The sequence below is a fragment of the Mobula hypostoma genome, chromosome 5, assembly GCF_963921235.1.
Source record: "Mobula hypostoma chromosome 5, sMobHyp1.1, whole genome shotgun sequence".
Lineage (NCBI taxonomy): Eukaryota > Metazoa > Chordata > Chondrichthyes > Myliobatiformes > Myliobatidae > Mobula > Mobula hypostoma.
In genome coordinates this window covers 169,015,792-169,037,390 of record NC_086101.1, presented here as the reverse complement: position 1 = coordinate 169,037,390, position 21,599 = coordinate 169,015,792, and the positions used below count along the sequence as shown (strand labels likewise).

Here is a 21,599-nt window from a genome sequence, read left to right as displayed (position 1 = left end):
ATTTTAACCACATATGCTGATTTTACTGCTGGCTTTTATACTCTATAGTCAATAGACATAGGAAAAAGATCCTTCTTATGTGATTAAACTATATTATAAAACTGGGTACATATGCGCAATCTGAAGGAAAAACTAGAGACCCCCCCCATGTCATTTAAGAAATAAAGCATGTTTTATTTTTAATACTTGGATTCCTGATAAATAATGTAGCTTTAATATAATTTTATTAAATATGAATAACAACATATTAATGCAATACAATGTCTAAACCTTTATGCCACCATTCCGAGAAGTATAAAATAACATTATCTACTGAAGCTTACCTGTATGATCTGTCCAATGTCTTTTCTAATGCTGGATTGTAAAACGAAATCTGCAAGACAGCCAAGTGGAAAGACAGGATTAGTATTGCATCAAAAGAACTGCAAAGCCATCCTAATGCATCTGTTATTCCAGTGGTTTAGAAGGCAAATGTAAAGTTAGATTAATACACACACTTGTAATAAATATCACACAAAACACAAACAACAAATGGCTGTCATGGCATGAAATTCTACTTAACCTTAAACTGCCAAGCAGGATGACTGTGAGATGGCAAATAACTTTAATATCATCCCATTATTCATCACCCAAACTGGAAAATCTTTATTAACACAAGTGAAAAATGCATGTAAGTTTCTGGTTGGTGACCTTGTCCACATCCTGTTGTCAACAACTATTCTTGTTGACACACTTCTTGTAACACTTGACAGAATCATGATGCCCAATGTCACCTGAACGGTCATTATAAATATATCTATCCATTGTCTTAACAGTTTCTAGCTAAATATTGATGAACTGTTAGACTTTGAACATTGAAGAATTGCGGAGGGAATTTATATGCCAGGATTATCAATAAGTCTAACCTTTATAACAGTTAAATTAACAATGGATTTCAACAAAAAAAGAGCAAATCCAACAAACTTGGTTAAATAATACTTTTTTGTAAGAACTCACAAAGGTAGTGAAAATGGGAATTAGTAGACACAGCCTTTCATAAATGACGTCATTCTAGTTGAAAGCACAATATACCAACACGTACTATTAATTGAAAAATTGTTGCAGTCTGTAGTGAAGGTCACAGAGCCACACTGCTATAATTATACACCAGAGACACTGGCCCTTTGGCTCAACTTGACCTTGCTGACCCAGTGCCGTCCTCATTTGCCTACACTTACCTACAAATTGGTTTATATCCCTCCAAAATTTTCTTATTCATGGAACTTTTCGAACTTCTTTGCACCTTAATTGCACCCCCTTCCTTCACTTCCTTTGGCAACGAATTCCACATACTGCACCACCTTCTGTGTGAAAAAAACTACCCCTTAGTTTCCCTTTAATTTTTCCCTCTCACTTTAACCTATGCTCACTAATTTTAGACTCCCCTACCCTTGGAAACAGACTGCGATGGTCCATAAATACCAGAGATTCTGCAAATGCTGGAACTCTTGAGCAACACACACACACACACACACACACACACACACACACACACACACACACACAGTCTCAGCCCAAAATGTCAACTATTTATTTCCCTCCATAGATGCTGTCTGATGTGCTGAGTTCCTCCAGCATTTTGTGTGATGATTCATTTTATCTGCGCTGCTCATGATTTTATCAACTTCAATAAGGTCACCTCTCAGCCTCCTTCACTCCAGTGAAAGCAGTCTCTCCTCATAACTCAAGCACTCCATTCCTGACAACACTCTTCGGAATCTTTTCTGCACCCTCTCCAGCTAATTCACACCCTTCCTGTAGTATGATGGCCAGAAATATTGCAGGCGCAGTCTCACTAACATCTTCAACAGCTGTACATGACTCAATGCTCTGTCTGATGACAGAAATGAGCCATATACCATAAATGCTGGAGGAACTCAGCAAGTCAAGCAGCATCTATAGAGGGGAATAAGCAGTTGATAGTTCAGGCTGAGACACTTCATCGGGGCTGGAAAGGAAGGGGGAAGAAGCAGAATAAGAAGGTGGGGGAGGGGAAGGAGTACAAGCTGGCAGGTGATGGGTGTGACCAGGTGAGAGGAAAAGTGGGTGGTATGAAGGGAGATGCTGGAAGAGGATAGGTGGAAGAAGTAAAGGCTGAAGAAGGAATCTGATAGGAGACGACAGAGAATCATGGGAGAAAGGGAAGGAGGAGGGGAATGGAACCAGAGGGAGGTGATGGGCAGGTGAAAGGAGAAGGGGGTAAGAGGGTAATAAGAATAGAGTATGGAAAAAGAAGGAAGGAAGAAAGAAAGAAAGGGGTAAATTCTCCCCCCTCCTTAAATTATGACCTTCATCACTGAAGAGAACAAGAGCAGATGTTCTACTTCAAGTTGCACAATGTCATGATCTGGAAGTACACTATATCATCATGATACCATTGCTAATCAATGCAAATTGAAGAAGTACTTCCCTATCTGCAGAGTGGAATACTTTTACCGGAATGACTGAAGTTGCTCAGGAAAGAGGCACATCACTACCTTCTCAGATGATTAAAGGGGCGCAATAAGTACCAGTCTTGATCATGAAAACTGAATACATGAACAAAAATTTAGTTCTTGTGATAGAATTTTCCATCTTACTCAAGTTTTAAGTGAAAAAAATGGAGCAGCAAAGTTAGCTATCAAATGTAAAATGGTTGGTTAGTAAAGTATCAAACGTAGTCCTGTAATTTCATTTCCCCCAGTGCAGAAACGTAAAATCCAAAGTTCAAACTAAATTTAATATCAAACTACATATACTATGTCATTATATACATTGCTGAGATTCATTTTCTTTCGAGCACACGCAGCAAATCCAAGGAACACAACAGAATCAATGAAGGACACACCCAACAGGAGAAATAACAGCCCATGTGCAAAAGACAACAATCTATGCAAATAAAAAAGGGGAAAAAAATAAATAAGCAATAAATACCGAGAACATGAGATGAAGTCCTTGAAAGTGAGTCCTTAGGTTATGGGAACAGTTCAGTGATTGGGCGGGTGAAGTTGAGTGAGGTTATCCCCGGTTCAAAAACCTGATGGCTGAGTGGTAATAACTGTTCCTGAACCTGATGGTACAAGTCTTGAGGCTTCCGTACCTTCTTTTTGATGGCAGCAACAAGAAGAGAAAATGATCTGGATGGTGGGTTCTTTGTTTATGGATGCTGCTTTCCCACGACAGGGCTCCATGTAGATGTGCTCAATGGTGGGGAGGGCTTTACCCATAATGGACTGGGCTGTGTCCGCTACTTTTTTAAGGATTTTCTGTTCAAGGGCATTGTTATTTCCATACCAGACTTTGATGTAATCAGTCAACATACATTCACCATACATCTCTTGAAGTTTGTCAAAGTTTTAGCTGTAATGCCAAATCTTCGCAAACTTCTAAGGAAGTAGAGGTACTGCTGTGCTTTCTTCATAATGGCGCCTACGTGCGAGACCCAGGACAAATCCTCTGAAATGATAATACTGAGGAATTTAAAGTTGCTGACCCACTCCACCTCTGATGCCCCGATGCGGACTGGCTCATGGACCTCCCGTTTCCTCCTCCTGAAGTCAATAATCAGTTATTTTGTCTTGCTGACACTGAGTGACGGGTTACTGTTGCGGCACCACTCAGCTGTATTTTCAATCTCCCTCCTATACGCTGAGGATATAACTTAAGAAACAGAATACCTAGAATCAACACCAGACCAAAGAAGAATAAGCCACCCAGTTCATAGATTGTTACAAATCAGTCTAGTGCTTATCAATAGATCCAGAAGTGAGAGAACATTGAGAACACTGAGACACATTTCGCTTCCAGGACAGGAACTATGAAATATTGAGATTTATTAGGTCCAGAACTTCCTGGAAGTCAAGAATGCCCACCAGCTGCTCCACTGCATCCCTGCCCCTGCTCACTCCTCCCCACCTGCTCGGATAGTGGCTCGGTCTTTAAAGCCACTTCTGAACTGAACAGTACGAGGACCTTGTACCTTAAATGGAAAGCCTGATTAACTGTGTGGCTTTGACACCTAGCTTAGCCAACTCCAAGCCTAAACATTCACAAACAATAAAACAAAATATTTAACATTAATCATACTACTTCAATATTTAAAATATAAGAAAAAACTAGCATATTTGCTTGACAGTACATGGCCTGAAATTCAGCTCTGTCCTTCACAAATGCATTGAACTGCATTGAGTTACTGCAGTTGTAGCCCGTCTAACCTGGCAGAAGTTCAGCAGGCAGATTTTGCAGTGTAACCGCTGAAAAACTGAGGAAGATAGAACGCTGCTACAGCTTCAGAGAACAACTTAAATGATAAAGCTAAAGGATCTTTCTGGAATTCCAGAAAGGAATCCACTCACATGTTTAAAGCCTCAGAACTTTCTGTCAGCAACATAGAGAAAATGTAAACCAATAGTTAATCCTTCAGCAACAAACATTAAATGCTGGAGGAACTCAGCGGTCAGGCAGCATCTGTAGAAGGAATAAACAGTCAACTTTTTGGTCCAAGACCCTTCATCAGGACTCATTAATCTTTGTTGTTATTGTCTGTTTTCAAGCAATGACCCATGAATGAAGAAATTTCCACTCCTGATGTCCTCAGGGGGATTTTGAGGTCAATTAGCTGCTTTTAAATAGCTAAGTTTGTTTTACTCATGTTCGTCAAGCTAATTGAATGTTGAATGCAGTCAGATAAACTGGGGAAAATTCTTTCCCCTTCTTCAGGTAGTACTATGGGATCTTTTACATCCAACAGATTGGCAGACAGAGGTACAAGAGACTGTAGGTGCTGGAATAATGAGCAACAGTCTGCTGGAGGAAACCAGCAGCTTGAGCACTCTCTGTGGGGAGAAGGATACTGTCAATGCTTTGGGTCCAAACACTGCTTCGGGAAAGCCAGATAGTTTTCCTCAGTAGGACATCCAACAAGACAGTACATCTATGAGCAACATACAAAATGCTGGAGGAACTTAGCAGGCCAGGCAGCATCTTTGGAAAAGAGTAAACAGTCAACATCTTGGGCCAAGACCCTTCATCAGGAATGGAAATAAATGGGAAAAGTCAGAGTAAGAGTGTGGAGGGAGGGGAGGGAGGGGAGGGAGGGGAGGGAGGGGAGGGAGAAGTACATCTTTGACACTGCATAGAGTAAGTATATGAGCCAGCATAGAGTAAGTTCTCAATCAAGGCTCTGGAGGACGACTTCAATCGATAATTTTCTGGCTCAAACAAAGGTTTGCAACCCAATTCCGGATCTCACTTTTGAGCAGTTATACCTAACCAAAAACCTTGGGGGAATTAGCAATACCATCGTTATGCACAGAACTTGCACAGAGATTTGCAATTTTGGGGCCAGAGTTACAAAGGAAGCAACATAAAGAGAGTAAACACAAGAGATTCTGCAGATTCTGGAAGCCTTGAGCAACACACACAAAATACTGGAGGAAGTCAACAAGTCAGATAGCACCTACAGAGGGAAATAAAAGGTCACTGTTTTGGCTAATACCTTACATCAAAACAAAGTAGTTCCCTCTCTACCACTACCAATGCACTTACACCCAGAAACAACAGAGTCAGATAGAAGCCAAAATAATGGAAAAAACATTGATCTAACACATCATCTCTGCTTCTTTCTCTCCATAGATATTGTCAGCTTTTTCTGTTTTATTTCTACTTTCCGCATCTGTGACAGCTTGCATTTTTACTTAGAACACTTCAACTGGGAAGACCAGGGATATTTGAATCTATTGGCTCAATACTCATCGTTGTCAGACTGTAACAAAGTATTAATGGCATATTTTGTACTCTTGCATGATTAGAACATTGCTCTTCAAATATGGCACGGTTTACTCTACAGTATGAAAGTTAATTCAATTTCAATTTACAATGAATGGAACTGCATTACCATTATATCATCTGACACGGGATTCAGGATTTTAATTTGATGCTGGCAGCATCTACATTACTGAGAGACTGTGCCAAAGATTTTTCTCAAGTATTAAAGTGTGTCAGCTGAACAATGAAGTCAGGTGTCAGATATATCTCAATACACCCTGCAACAAGGTAGTAAGGGAATAGAGGACTTTGCATAAATTGGAAAAGTTCATGCCAAGCTGTTTTATATTTGGATCCATGGATAACCAACTTTTTTGCAGTGTAAGAAGTGGTTGTTCTTGCAAGAGTCAATTTAACTTAACAAGGGCAGGATGGTTTTGGAGGTGGAGGTGACGGAAAGGGTAAGGTGGATGGCTGGTAGAAGTGGAAGAAGGGTATGCATGTTTGATATCCACTTTGCTTACCTCTTGTTCTAACTCGCAAGCTTATAAGCACCTGAGGCTTTCTGAAAGTGTCAGGGCAGAAAGAAGAAAAATTAGGTTCTCCTTTAACTCTGCCTCTGGTCTAACCAACCATTACCATCAGTAGAGATTCAAGTTGTTTCTGGTTACCATTTTCAAACAATTCTCTTACTGGAACTGTAAGAGGAACTGCCTTTAGAAGATAATGCCAAATTGGCACAAAAGAAATCAGAAAGATGAACAGTAAGGCGGGGGGGGGGGCGGAGTCTAGCCTAACCAACCAACATGGCACACCCTAACCGGGAAGTAAATAATAGTCATAGGGGAAAACACCATTCAGTATTCAAATGGAAGGAATATTTTGACTAAAAATTTATTTTTCTGGACTCGCATTATTGCCAGTTAAGACATTCCTTTAATTGGGAATGATCTGTACTGTAAACCTCTGGGATGAATGGACTTTGGCAAATGCTTGATTGCCAGAATGATGACAAGCATGGCAGCTCTTCCCTCTCTTCTGAATGACATGTTTTTGTATGGATTGCCAGGTGACAATGGATTAGATTCAAAATTGTACCCCTGCATTTGATTCAAAGCTGTAAGGTCAGCAGCTTATCTCCTCACCAATTGACTCCTTCCCACACAGCAGAGAGCAAAGTTTCCAACATAAAAGTGAAAAGAAAATCAAAGAACATCATTGCCAAGGTTGTCCTAAAAAATTAATTTGCAGTAAATGGTGCCTCCTCACAACCTCAGAAAAATGCAGGTTCTTAACTAATGTCATGCATCTGGCCATTAAGTGCTATGCAGGCAGAAATGGCAGCAAATGAAATGATCGATTCACATCCATATTTGACTGAAGGAGCTGACTGGTCAAGACATTAACGGTTTCATTCCTTGACTAATCTTTTATGTCCAATGCAGCAGGCATTGCAAAATAGTTTAACACTTCTGTTTCTTCACTCCAATAAAAATAGTTGAAGGATGGGCAATGATTCTCTCTTAATGGAGGACTCTGCATTTCGTTACTAGCAATTCCTTGGATGAAAAGTTAGTTAGGGTCCGATATCTTGCACACAAGACAATTCCAATTTAAACTCTGAAGAGGGATTAGTTCTTATGGACCTGATTTTATATACACAGACCTGGTGCAAGATAGTTAAAATAATAGAATCACTCATCCCTTTCCATCCCACTGCATTTCCGCTGTTAACCCAAGATTAATGGAACCTGCAGAAAGGAAGCAGGCTGCATGTGAATCAGGTCTGCGGAGAGCAGAGAACTTGACTCCTATTGCAAACCTTGTCCCATGTAAGGGAAAAAGCACTGGCAATCTCATTATGCTCACACAATTAAGTATATGACAGATCACTTCCTGAACCCCTGATTACCTACAGGCTGATGTCCTCCCCCACATCATCACTCCCATGCCTAGCCCACTTCCTTGACACTGGGGAAGCAAATCTCAGAATATTAGTTTTCAAGCAGTTCCCTAGCAGATCACTCTGGCTGGGTGCCACACAGAAAACTGGATATCTAAATAAGCTCTTTCAAATCACATTGGCAGGATCACCACATTCCTAGCCTTACTAGGCTGGTTACTTTGTACTAAACTACTGGCTGATAGGTGAAAATTAAGGCTGGATGTTCAGGTCATCAGCACAAACTCTGAATCACTATACTGGTTAAGACTGAAGTAGAGAGGGAGGGAACATCGACTCAGACCATGAGAGGCCTGTGTCGGGCATTTTCATGCCTTACAAGGCACAGATTGGAAGTCTGTGTGGGACGCCACTCCTCGCACAGACTAGAGCAATGTGTGATTAAGTGTCTTGCTCAAGGGCACAAACACGCTGCCACAGCTGAGGCTCGAACTAGCAACCTTGAGATAACTAGGCGAACGCTTTAACCACTCACGTGCCCAACACTGAAGTAAGGTTTGACTCCTTCACTTTCGAGGAGTGTCAGTATTAATAATTTGGCATTAATGTTGGTCACAAGTGAACAATGAGAGCACATCTAGTTCAGAGCCAGTTTTAGCTTGCAGATTGTGACCATTTGGAACTAGTAGGCTACTGTGATGACTAGAACAGATAACTTGCAAACCACATTAGGTGTGCTGTGTTTGGATTTTCAGAAAGCTTTTATTAAGTCCCACACAGGATAATATAGTGATGACATACTGACATCAAAGTTCAAACCAAATTTATTATCAAAGTACACGGATTGAGAGGTGAAAATCGGACAGAAAGCAAAACGTGAAAATGAACAGATCCTTTCCTTGTTGGCAAGTTGTGATGACCCGGCTACTACAAAATTAGTGCGTGGACCTCCGATGGACACAATCTATATCAAAAAATTTGGACTAAACGTTATATTTGCAAATTAGCTGATTATACCAATCTGGGGTATTTGTACAAATGCTTTAAGGCAATATGTATAAGCTAATGAATGGACAGAAACATACCAATAGAACACAATGTAGAAAAATATGAGGTCAACAACACTGGCGAAGAGTAAAGCAGCGCTTTTGTTAACTAGTGAGAGACTGAGTTAATGAGATGTGGCTGTCTTTGTACAAGGAAACGAACAGGTGCAGTCAGCAATGAGGAAGACATATTATATGTCTGCCTTTATTAAAGGAAGATTTGGTTACAGGAGTAAGGAACTGTACAGGTCTTGTGAACCGTGAAGCTGCAGTCTTGTGTACAGTTAAGGTCCTAAAAGATGTACTTGCTACAGAGGGAGTGCGGTGAGAATTCAATTCACTAATGACGAATGATGAGTGTGTTCTTTAAGAGCAGGTTGAGTGGATTGGGACTGTATGTCGAAGAGTTTAGAAGAATGAGTGAAGATGCCACAAAAACCTATAAAACTGTGCAAAAACTTGAGAGGTTAGATGCAGGGGCAGTGTTTTCCCTAAGAAGTCTATTTACCAGGCCACACAGTTGTGAATAAGGGGTAGGCCATTTCGTCCGTTTTATGAGGAAATATTACTTTGACAAACAGTGATCCATGTGGCCTTGAATTACCCAGGCAGCACAAATACCTATGTCAGGATGCTGTTTGTTGACCACAGCTCAGTGTTTAACACTTATCACTCCTACAGTTCAAATCAAAAAGCTCCAGAACATGGATCTCTGTACTCCCTCTGCAACTGGACTCTCAACTTCATAACCGGAAGACCACAGTCTGTGCAGACTGGAAATAACAGCTCCACCTTGCTGACAATCAACACTGGTGCACCTCAGGGATGTGTTTAGCCCACTGCTCTACTCTTGTTAGACCCAGGACTGTATTCCAAGGCACAACTCAAACGCCATTCAGAAATTTGCTGATGATATAACCATTGTTGGCAGAATCTCAGATGATGTTGAGAGGGTGTACAGGAGCAAGATATACCAACTAGTTGAGTGGTGTCGCAGCAACAGTCAACTCAACGTCAATACGACCAAAGAACTGACTGTGAACTTCAGAAACTTTAAAATGAGGGAACACACACCAGTCCTCATAGAGGGATCAGAAGTGAAGAGAGTGAGCAATTTCAAGTTCCTGGGTGTCAATATCTCTGAGAACCTAATCTGGTTCCAACATACCGATGCAGCTATTAAAAAAGGTAAGACAGTGGCTATATTTCATAAGGAGTTTGAGGAGATTTGGTACATCACTAAGAACACTTGCAAATTTCTACATATGTATTGTGGAGAGCTGCATCACTATCGGGGGAGGGGGGTATTACACAGGATCAAATTAAGCTGCAGAGAGTTGTAAAATTAGCCAGTTCCATCATGGGCACTAGCCTCTGTAGTATCCAAGACATCTTCAAGGACCGGTGCCTCAAAAAGGTAGCATCCATCATTAAGGACCTCCACCAGGACATGCTCAGGAAGAAGGTAGAGAAGCCTGAAGTTACACACTCAATGAGTTAGGGTAAAGAACCAGCCATGATCTTATTGACTGACACACCAGGTTGAACAGTTGACTAATACTTGCATTTGTTATGCATCAGCAGAGCAGGCTGAACCTGTGGATGACACACTTCTGGCCCTATTCCTTAGGGTCTTATTACTGCTCTCAGAGACTGCAGTGAACCTCAGCAAGCGCCATATTAAGACCATAAAATATAGGAACAGAATTAGGCCATTAAGCCCATCAAATCGGCCCACTATTCCATCATTGCTGATATTTTATTTTTATCCCTTTTGACCCCATTTTCCTGCTTTCTCCCTGTAACCTTTGACACTCTCATTAATCAAGAACCCATCAACTTCCACTCTAAATATATTGGGCTGAATGCCCCTTTGTGAGGGATTGTGGAGAATCAGAAGAATCTTGATGGAGTATAAAGCTAAGGTGAGTCAGAAACTGGGATTATGAGATTGGGGCTCCCTCTCAGTCGTGGGAAAGAACCTGGTCATCAAGTCCAAGTCATGTGTGGTGCAGGTGTGGCCCATACCCTACTCCTGCAGTGCTCTAATCTTGTGAGCCATGGTCATATGATTGAAAAGGGGTTCTATCCACTGAAACACCATGTACAAATCTCCACAAAGATACATCAAGCTGTGCTAAGACCCTGGGTATACAAATAGTAATGAGCTGTGATTCTCTCTGCCTCACCATTGCAGAAATGAAGCTGGCAATCTGCTGCAATATTTAAGTCAGTTGGTCCACAACATGCTGTTCCTTGAAGGAAATCTTGTGCAGAAGAACTGCCTTGACCAAAAGCCAATCAGACACAGTCTGCTTCAGTATGTGCTGAACCTGTCTGTAGGCCGCTTCAGCCTTCTGTTAAAATCACTTGGCAGAACGCCTCATCTGCATAACTTGCAAACAATCTTGGATCGTGCTGAGAAGGTCCCTCGTTGTCAGTTCTTCATGATTAGTGGAGTCTCAGTGCCACTGAGGGGTCATCCATCTGCTTCAGGATTGTGCAGTTGTTGAAGAAGTTTATGGAAGGATGCAATTGAATTTACCGCAAGCAGTTGGTGAAAGACATATTTTGGTGAGCCTGAAACTTGTAATTTTTCCAGTGCATAACCACATTCCAAGGTCCAGACTACATGTTGAGGGACACACTAGAGTGTGCTGTCGTCACAGCAAAACCTCTGTGGGGAAAGACCACAGGTTAAAACCTTTCTGCAAATGCACTCGAAGGGCCCTATACACTCTCCAACTTGTTGCTCCTTGAGCATATATGAAAGAAAAATTGATACCATGTTGATACAGTATATAAATTTTGTATTAGGATGATATGACATGTATGTGAATGTACTGTTTAGCTTTATGTATTTTCACCGAATAAATTATACTTAAGAAAAAAAGTTGCTTTTTGTTAATTACCTAACTCCAGTATTTGAAAAAGCCAGTATCTAGGTGTGTTAAATTATTGACAAAAACGTTGCACATGCCTTAAGTATTTGACCATCAGTATGAGCATTTGTAATTTGCAGCAGCAATAAACGACAGAAAACCCTCAACCAAAGTGAGAATGCAAGGACGTTAGTTAACTGAAAATCATATGTCCTGCAGGTCATGGTATTAGTCATTACAATAATGATTCTAAAAACTATGACAGCAAAGTATAGTATGTTGAGGATAAAGAATCAGTTGTTACCTTCATGCTTTCAGGCGAAATATGGGGAGAACTTTCTGGCAGATAATCCAAGAGCTTTTTAGGAGGCTGATGGCAACACAGGCAGAGGTGAAGAGGTGTGGAGCAAAGCCAAATGGCATCAGGGGACACGACATATGGAAAAGTTGACATGGTTAGATAGCTCAGGTGAATTTGACAGATTATAAATACAGAAATGACAACAGAATGAGAATGAAGATTGGAAGTGATGAACAATCTACACAAGGATACAGTAAAAGTGGCAGATGAAATTTTATAAATGGAGATTATTCAACTGGCCAAATGAGGTACACAGTACAGATAAGCAAGTCTTTGGCTGAAGTAATTGGTTAGGAAATTGCATTAATTAATGGCAAGCTTTACCTGATCATGTGAACATGAATAATGAAAGAAGTGTCTCAAGGCATTTGAGATTATTAGTAAATTCAATGTTGGATATTGTATTGCAGCCATAGATAGTGCTGCAATTTAATTATTTATAATCTGTTCCCATGACAACCCCTATTAGTTGGCAATCATGGAATAGATCCAAACAAAATCAATTCAAATATTCAGACACAGACAAGAGAGTAATCAGTGGAGCTTCTGCCTCCCAGTTTATAAGATTATTTCTTAATTTACTTTAATTTAGAGATACAGCATGGAATAGGCCCTTCTTGCCCTTTGAGCCGCTCCACCCAGCAATCTCCGGCAACCTCCAGTTTAGCCACAGCCTAATCACAGGACAATTTACAATGACCAATTAACCCACTAACCAATATGTCCTTGGACTGTGAGGAAATAAAGGCACCCAGAGAAAAGCCATGCATTCCATGGGGAGAACATACAAACTCCTTACAGAGGATGCCATGATTGAACACCGACACTCCGACGCCCCGAGTTGTAATAGCGTTGCGCTAACTGCTATGATACCGTGGAGTCCCATAACTACAGAAAAGACTTTGAATCTACTTGATATTAATTATAAATTAGGGATTCACATTAACACAACAATCATTCTTTAAAAAGTGCATACAATCTGCCACTTTGCAATGAATAAGAATTTTAAGTAACTACTTAAGAAATGTTGGTCACATCATACTAGGCCTCACTTACCGGGCATCCAAACTCCAGCTCTGAAAAGAATTTATACCAAGGCTCGTTTTCTAAATCTATTTCATCTGGGTTTATTCGCCCACTCTGAAGCAGAAGGTGAAAGGTGGGGAAAAAAAAGAGGAAAGGAAAAGGAGAACTAAACAAAATGAACGGGAATGTCAAATCACAACAATTTAAACCTCGGCATACAGAAACAAAATGTGAATCAAAACCAAATTCGGGTTAAACTAATAAGGGGTTAAATTATGCCATTTTGTTGTGAATTCTTTAATATGGTAATTTTTCTTTTAAACAATCACATATTTCATTTTGGACAGCCGTTATTCAGTGTCTTAGGTTTGTATCAACGCTGAAATTCTGTTTCTCTCCACCTAAGAGGTGGATGTTGACAAAATGGAGCATAGCTTATTCTCAAAAATACGGTGAGAATCTTGGATTGTTCACAAGCAGGCAGCAGATGGCAGCAAACGCCAAGGACAGACTAACTCACTTTCAAGCAATGACGTGAAAAGCAGTTTCCTATCAAACAGCCCAGTGGAATGACCGATGAATTTTGCTGAAATATGCAACCAACAAATTACCAACACATGTTCAATGGGTTGAGGGCAATGAATTATCATGCAACAATGGAAACTATGGTATACATTCACAATTTGCAACCTATTTGCAAAAGTAGTGGATACAGCCCAGTCCATCACAGGAAAAGCCCTCCCCACTATTAAGCACATCTACAAGGATCACTACCATAAGAAAGCAACATCCCTCAAGTACCCCGACTGTCCAAGCCATGCTTTCTTCTTGCTGCTGGCATTGAGGAGGACATACAGGAGCCTGAGATCCCACACCACCAGGTTCAGGAACAGTAAATACTATTCAACCATTAGCCTCCTGGACCAGTGTGGATAACTTAACTCACTTCAACACTGAACTGATTCCACAACCTATGGAGTCACTTTCAAGGATTCTACAACATGTGTTCAGTATTGTTTACTTATTTGTGTGTGTTTGTTTGACTCGTATTTACGCAGTTTTATTCTTTTGCACGTTGGTCGTTTGTTAGTCTTTGTGTGTAGTTTTTCACTGATTCTGCTGCATTTCCTTATTTTATTGTGAATACCTGCAAGAAAATGAATCTCAGGGTAGTATGTGATAGCATTTAAGACCATAAGATATAGCAGCAGAAGTAGGCCATTCGGTCCATCGAATATGCTCCGCCATTCAATCATAGGCTGATCCAATTCTTCCAGTCATCCCCACTCCCCTGCCTTCCCCCCATAACTTTTGATGCCTTGGCTAATCAAGAACCTATCTATCTCTACCTAAATACACCCAATGACTTGGCCTCCACAGCCACTCGTGGCAACAGATTTACCACCCTCTAAGATAATTTCTCCGCATCTCTGTTCTAAATGGACGTCCTTCAATCCTGAAGTCGTGTCCTCTTGTCCTAGACTCCCCTACCATGGGAAATAACTTTGCCATATCTAATCCGTTCAGGCCCTTTAACATTTGGAATGTTTCTATGAGATCCCCCCACTCATTCTCCTGAACTCCAGAGAATACAGCCCAAGAACTGCCAGACATTCCGCATATGGTAACCCTTTCATTCTGTGCCAAACAACTAGTGGGAGTATTCAAGGTCATTTTCAACCTCTCACTGCTATGGGCAGAAGTTCCCACTTGCTTCAAAGAGGCAACAGTTATACCAGTGCCTAAGAAGAATAATGTGGGCTGCATTAATGACTATCACCTGGTAGCACTCACATCGACAGCGATGAAATGCTTTGAGAGGTTGGTTATGACTAGACTGAACTCCTGCCTCAGCAAGGACTTGGACCCATTGCAGTTTGTCTATCGCCACAATAGGTCAATGGCAGATGCAATCTCAATGGCTCTTCACATGGCTTTAGACCACAACACAAACACAAATGTCAGGATGCTGTTCATCGACTATAGCTCAGCATTTAATATCATCATTCCCACAATCCTGATTGAGAAGTTGCAGAACCTGGGCCTCTGTACCTCCCTCTGCAATTGGATCCTTGACTTCCTAACTGGAAGACCACAGTCTGTGCGGATTGGTGATAACATATCCTCCTCACTGACAATCAACACTGGCACACCTCAGGGGTGTGTGCTTAGCCCACTGCTCTACTCTCTGTATACACATGACTGTGTGGCTAGGCATAGCTCAATTACCATCTACAAATTTGCTGACGATACAACCATTGTTGGTAGAATTTCAGGTGGTGACGAGGGCGTACAGGAGTGAGATATGCCAACTAGTGGAATGGTGCCACAGCAACAACCTGGCACTCAACGTCAGTAAGACGAAAGAGTTGATTGTGGACTTCAGGAAGGGTAAGACGAAGGAACACATACCAATCCTCATAGAGGGATAAGAAGTGGAGAGAGTGAGCAGCTTCAAGTTTCTCGGTGTCTGAAGAGATTTGGCATGTCAACAAATACACTCAACAACTTCTATAGTTGTACGTGGAGAGCATTCTGACAGGCTGCATCACTGTCTGGTATGGAGGGGCTACTGTACAGGACTGCAAGAAGCTGCAGAAAGTTGTAAATCTTGTCAGCTCCATCTTGGAAACTAACCTACAAAGTACCCAGGATATCTTTAGGGAGCAGTGTCTCAGAAAGGCAGCGTCCATTATTAAGGATGTCCAGCACCCAGGGCATGCCCTTTTCTCATTGTTACCATCAGGTAGGAGGTACAGAAGCCTGAAGGCACACACTCAGCAATTCAGGAACAGCTTCTTCCCCTCTGCCATCCGATTCCTAAATGGACACTGAAGCTTTGGACACCACCAGACTTTTTGTTTTAAATATACTGTATTTCTGTTTTTTGCACATTTTAAAAAATCTATTCAATACACGGAATTGATTTACTTGTTTATTTATTATGTTTTATTTAACTTATTTTTTCTCTCTCTGCTAGATTATGTATTGCATTGAACTGCTGCTGCTAAGTTAACAAATTTCATGTCACATGCCAGTGATAATAAACCTGATTCTGATTCCTGGAATCATTCTCGTGAATCTTCTCTGAACCCTCTCCAATGTCAGGATATCCTTTCAAAAAGAAGGAGCCCAAAACTGCATACAATACTCCAAGTATGGTCTCGTGAGTGCCTTATAAAGCCTCAACATCATATCCTTGCTCTTATATTCTACACCTCTAGAAATGAATGCCGACATTGCATTTGCCTTCTTCAATAAGTGCTGTTTTCTCCCGGTAGGAATTAGTTTTTAGTTCCAAGTGCTCCTGCCACGTTTTGTCACCCTGCAACCTTATCCTTCAATCTCTTTGAATTATCATGATCATCATGACTCCAATCTTTCTACTATTTTTTAATTGTACATATGATTTTTTTGTGTTCTAATGCTGAGCAGCAGTGAACCATCTGATTGGCCTATCAGAGTTCTCTTTGGGAACTAATTGACATGATCAGCATTTCTGATCTGGCTCTTGTTCACGATTGCATTTAATAAAAAAAACCACCTACTCAACCTGGAGGTTAACCTTTAGGGTATCCTGCACAAGGATTCCCAAGTCCCTTTGCACCTCTGCATTTTGAATTCTCTCCCCAAATAAATAATAGTTTGCCCATTTATTTCTTCCACCAAAGTGCATGACCATACACTTTCCAACATTGTATTTCACTTGCCACATCTTTGCCCATGCCCCTAAACTATCCAAGACTCTATGCAGGCTCTCAGAGTAAACGATACATTGCACGAAAAGTCCAACTAAATAGGCAACCAATTGATTCAGTTATTTTTAGCTGTAGGATGAGGAAATTTTACATTGAAGGGAATTTTTAAGGCTGTCCACACAAGTATTTCCACTTTTCAAACCAAATTATTAAACATGAAGTGTACTGAAAGATTTGTGGTGAGCTGGTACGAGAATCAAGGCCTGCTGCGTTCACCAGCAACTTTGATGTGTGTTACTTTTTTTTCTTGTTCATCATGGCATTATACTGTATATTGGGAGTAAGAGTTGTTAGATATATTATTTTGTCCAACAAGGAATTAGTTTAGTAGCACTAAGGTTACATGGTCAAACTTCAATCGAAGTACCAGTATCAGTAACGAGAAAACCTGTAGATGCTGGAAATCCAAAGCAACACACACAAGATGCCGGAGGAACTCAGCAGGTCAGGCACCATCTAGGAAAAAGAGTAAACAGTCAACGTTTCGTGCCGAGACCCTTCGTCTACACTGGAAAGAGGGAAAGAAATCAGAATAAAAAGATGGGGGGAGGGAAGGAAGTACATGGTGGCAGCTGATAATGAAACCAGAAGAGGGGAGGGAATGAGTTTGGAGGTTGATTGGTGCAGGAGATAAGGGCTGGAGAAGAAGGAATCTGATACGAGAGGTCAGGAGACCATGGAAGGAAGGTGAGGAGCACCAGAGGGCGATGGGCAGGTAAGAAGGTATAAGAGGGAAACATGAATGGTGAGAGGGGGGGGGGGTAATTACCAGAACTTCGAGAAATCAATGTTCATGCCATCAGATTGGAGGCTATCCACATGGAATCATTGCGGCAGTAGGGAAGGCCATGGACTGACATGTTCGAATGGGAATGAGAAGTAGATTGAAATGGGTGGCCACTGGGAAATCCCGCTTTTTGAGACGGATGGAGTGAAGGTACTCAAAGAAGCAGTCTCCTAATCTACGTTGGTTGTCACCAATATACAGGAGGCCACACCAGCATCAGATACAGTAGATGACCCCAACAGACTCACGGGTGAATTGTTGCCTCACCTGGAAGGACTGTTTGGAGCCCTGAATGGTAGTGAGGAAGGTGGAGTAGGGGCAAGTGTAGCAGAAAAGATGTAGTGGGATCCTGTTGGAGATGACGGAAGTTACAGAGAAATATGTGTTGGATGCAGAGGCTTATGGGGTGGTAGGTGAAGACAAGTAGAACACTATCCCTTGTGTGGCAGTGGGAAGATGGAGTGAGGGTAGATGTTGGTGAGATGGAAGAGATGCGAGTGAGGACAGTTTTGATGGTGGAGGAAGGGAATCCCCTTTCTTTGAAGGAGAACAGAAAGTGGTCCACAGCAGGGGTGATTGATAAGTTCGTGGCCTAAAGTAGAAGGAGATGAGGAGAAACTTCAAACTTTCTACATTTTCACTCAAAGAGTTGAACTGCAAGTGCATGTAACGAGAGCTGTATAACTCATCTCCTCCTACCTTAGGCCACAAACTTATCAATCACCCCTGCTGTGGACCACCTGGAGGTCCAAGACGCTCTCATTACATACACGTGCAGTTCAACTCTTTGAGTGATAATGCAAAAAGTTTGAAGTTAATAACTCATCTCCTTCTACTTTAGGCCATGAACTTGTCAATCACCCTTGCTGTGGACCACTTCTACAAAGAAGGATCCGTATGCTGGACTAACTGTGTAAATGTGGGAGGGGACTATGTTGAAAAATAAATGTGCTAGGTTTTCTAAAATTGACTCCTTCTACCTTAGGCCACGAACTTATCAATCACCCCTCGTATTCTAGAATGAAAAGCCTCCTCCTGAAAACAGATGCTGTGAAGACAGAGGAACTGAGAAAAGGTAATGGCATTTTTAAGTCACAGAGAGGCAAGAGATATAGTCAAAATTAGCAAGTTTGTTTCATGGTAGCAGACTTCTTTTGTCATTCCTGATATTCTGTCAAAGAGGCATTCATAAATAGAGACGGAGATGTGTACTTTCCATTCACCCTCTCTCATTTTTCTACCACCAACTTCCCAAGTAGGAGGAGAAGAATGCCGCATTGGTGTACGTGACACAAACTTGGCTAAAGAACAATCTGTCAGAGGAAATCTACAAAGTCGAGCAGCATCTACGGTGGCGCGGTGGGAAGAAGGAATTGCTAATTTTTAGTCAAAACTCTGTGTTAGGATTGATGCAGGGTTTTAACTGCAAACATCCACTCTTCCTTCACACACCCCAACCCCCAACATGGATGCTGCTCTACCCACTGAATTCCTCCAGCGGACTGTTTGTTTCCCGCATCTGCAGTCTGTAAGATATCCTTCAGTTTGCAAATTTGGCAGCACAAGAGCTAAGTGAAATGCTCAACATGCATTTGTTAATTTGTTCTTTTTTAAAATTATATCTAGATCTGCTCATATCTCTTTCACAATGTACAGACAGCCCAAGTGCTATGTAGAAAACAGTTATTTTTTTTATAAATTAGGACAAATGGAAACCATATTGAACTAGTTAGACACCACATGTAGAAACATGAGTGACGTCTTTAGAAAGATTGAGAGATAACATACTAACATGTCAATGAAGAACAGAGGTTCCTTAGCCTCTCAAATGTGCTTAATTATTCAACAGAATCATGACATCACTGGCCAAGCAAATGTTTATTGTCTATTCCTAAATGTCTTCGAGAAAATTGGGGAGAGCCAACTTCTTGAACTGCTGCTGTTGTTCTGGTGAAGGTCTTCAGTGGTGCTTTCGGGCAGGAACTTCCAGGATTAAGACCCTAAATGAATGAATATAGTCTATGTCCAAGTCAAGATGGTGCATGGCTTGGAGAGGAACCTACAAGTGGCATTAATCCTCTGCACCTGTTAGCCTTGATCTTCCAGTGGTGGGAGTTATAAATTAGGTAGCTGATGTCAGTGTAGCCTGGTTGAGAAATGGCACTGCATTTTGTGGATGGCGCAGCAATGGGAACATTCAGTGTGGTTGATGTGAAACCAAACGGACTGCCGGTTGTGGAAGGTGTCAATCTTCTGTAGAGTTGCTGATGCTGGACAACTATCCAGGCAAATGGAAGGTTTTAGAACTCCTTATTTGTGGTGGAAAGAATTGGGATGACAAGAGTTGAGTCACCTGCCACAGCATACCCAGTCCTTTCATCTGCTGTAGCAGTATAGTTTCTGGTCAGTGGTGACCTGGAGGATATTGATGGTGAAGAACCCAGGGATGGTCATGTCAACTGAACTCTTTCAACTCTGGAATTGTTCTTACAGATTTAAAGGTGACAAATGTAACCCCAGTATTAAAAAAAAGGGGAAAACTAAAACAAGAAACCGCAGATCACTAGCCAAATATCAGCAGTGGCGAGAATCTTGGAATCTATAATAAAGGAGGCAATTGTAGAACACTTGGAAAACACTAACAAAAGTAGACAAAATCAGCATGAACTGATAATACAGAACGCCAGCTTAACAAACCACCTGCATTTTTTTTTTGAAGATACATTATATCTTGTAGAATAGTTGAGGAAGAACCAATGGACGTGATGAACTTGAAAAAGTTCCACATAAGAGGTTGATAAGGCAAAATTAAAGCACATGGAATTTGGGGTAATTTGTCTTTCATACCTAGCGATACACAGTAACTACTATCTACTAGACCACTGAAAGAGATACGAACATGAAAGAAGTTGTTCCCTCTTTCCTAGTTCTATTTCTGATTAAGTGTCAAGGATCTGAAACTGTTTCACTTTCTACAGATAGTGCCTATCCTGTTGAATGTTCCAGCACCTTCTCCTTTTATTTTACCTGCGGTTAATTCAACATACTGGTGATCACATTCCATTTAGACATCTCCTGTAGAAAACTAATGCATAGAACATTGAACAGTACAGCAGATCTTCCCCCATTCTCATGGGCGTATCTAAGATTCTCTTAAGTATCTCTATCAGTTCTGCTTTCACTATCAACCCTGGCGGCACATTCCAGGCACCCACCATACTGTAACAAAAAAGCTCTTTTGAACTTCACCCCCTTCAGCTTAAATGCACGACTTCTAGTATTAGATGTCTTGGCCCTGGGAAAAAGGTGCCAACTCTTTACTCCATCTATCTCTCTCATAATCTTCCAACAGATCTCCCCTCAGCCTCTACTGCTTCAGAAAAAAGAACCATAGCCAGTCCTACCTCTCCCCATAGCACCTGCTTTCTAATCCAGGCAGCATCCTGGTAAAACTCTTGCACCCTCTGCAAAACTACCGAAACTTTCTGAAAACTGGCCAAGCTGAATTGAATGCAAGACTTCAGGTGCAACCTTAACAGTTTTATAAAGCTTGACTCTTGAAATCAGTGCCTCCACAAATAAAGACAGGCACACCACACACTTTTACTACCCTATCAAACAGGGAGCTATAGTCTGGGATCTCAAGTTCTCTCTGAACATCAATGATAGTAACAGTCCTACATTAACTGCATACTGTCCCTTTACATTTGATCATCCAAAATGCAACAACTCATACTTTGTCAGATTCTGCAACTGATGGACAGTATGTCCTGCTTTATCCTTAGGTAAACTTCTCCATAATCCACACCACCACCAATCTTGGTATCATCTGTGAACTTACTAACCAATCCATCCACATATACACCTTACAAATAGTGGAGCTCCCAGTATCGATCTCTGTGTAGCACTTCTCATCAGCACTAGACTTCCAGCTAGAATGGTTCATATTGACTACTATCCTCTGAAACTTACCCAAGCAAATTCTGAATCCAAATGACCAAGACCTCATGGGTGCCACGCATCATATATTCTGAATGAGCCTATTATGAGAG

At 41.2% G+C, this 21,599-nt stretch overlaps 1 protein-coding gene across 5 annotated transcripts in view; it reads right to left on the bottom strand.

The window, feature by feature from the left end:
• Positions 1-21,599, bottom strand: part of LOC134347160 (sorbin and SH3 domain-containing protein 2-like) — a 465,962-nt gene that overhangs the window by 56,342 nt on the left and 388,021 nt on the right. For all 5 annotated transcript variants that reach the window (XM_063049382.1, XM_063049380.1, XM_063049383.1 and 2 more), the window contains 3 exons: positions 13,033-13,116; positions 11,920-11,985; positions 324-373 (listed from right to left, as the gene is read on the bottom strand). In XM_063049382.1, the coding sequence (XP_062905452.1) occupies positions 324-373; positions 11,920-11,985; positions 13,033-13,116 (200 nt within the window). The remainder of the gene's footprint in view (positions 1-323; positions 374-11,919; positions 11,986-13,032; positions 13,117-21,599) is intronic.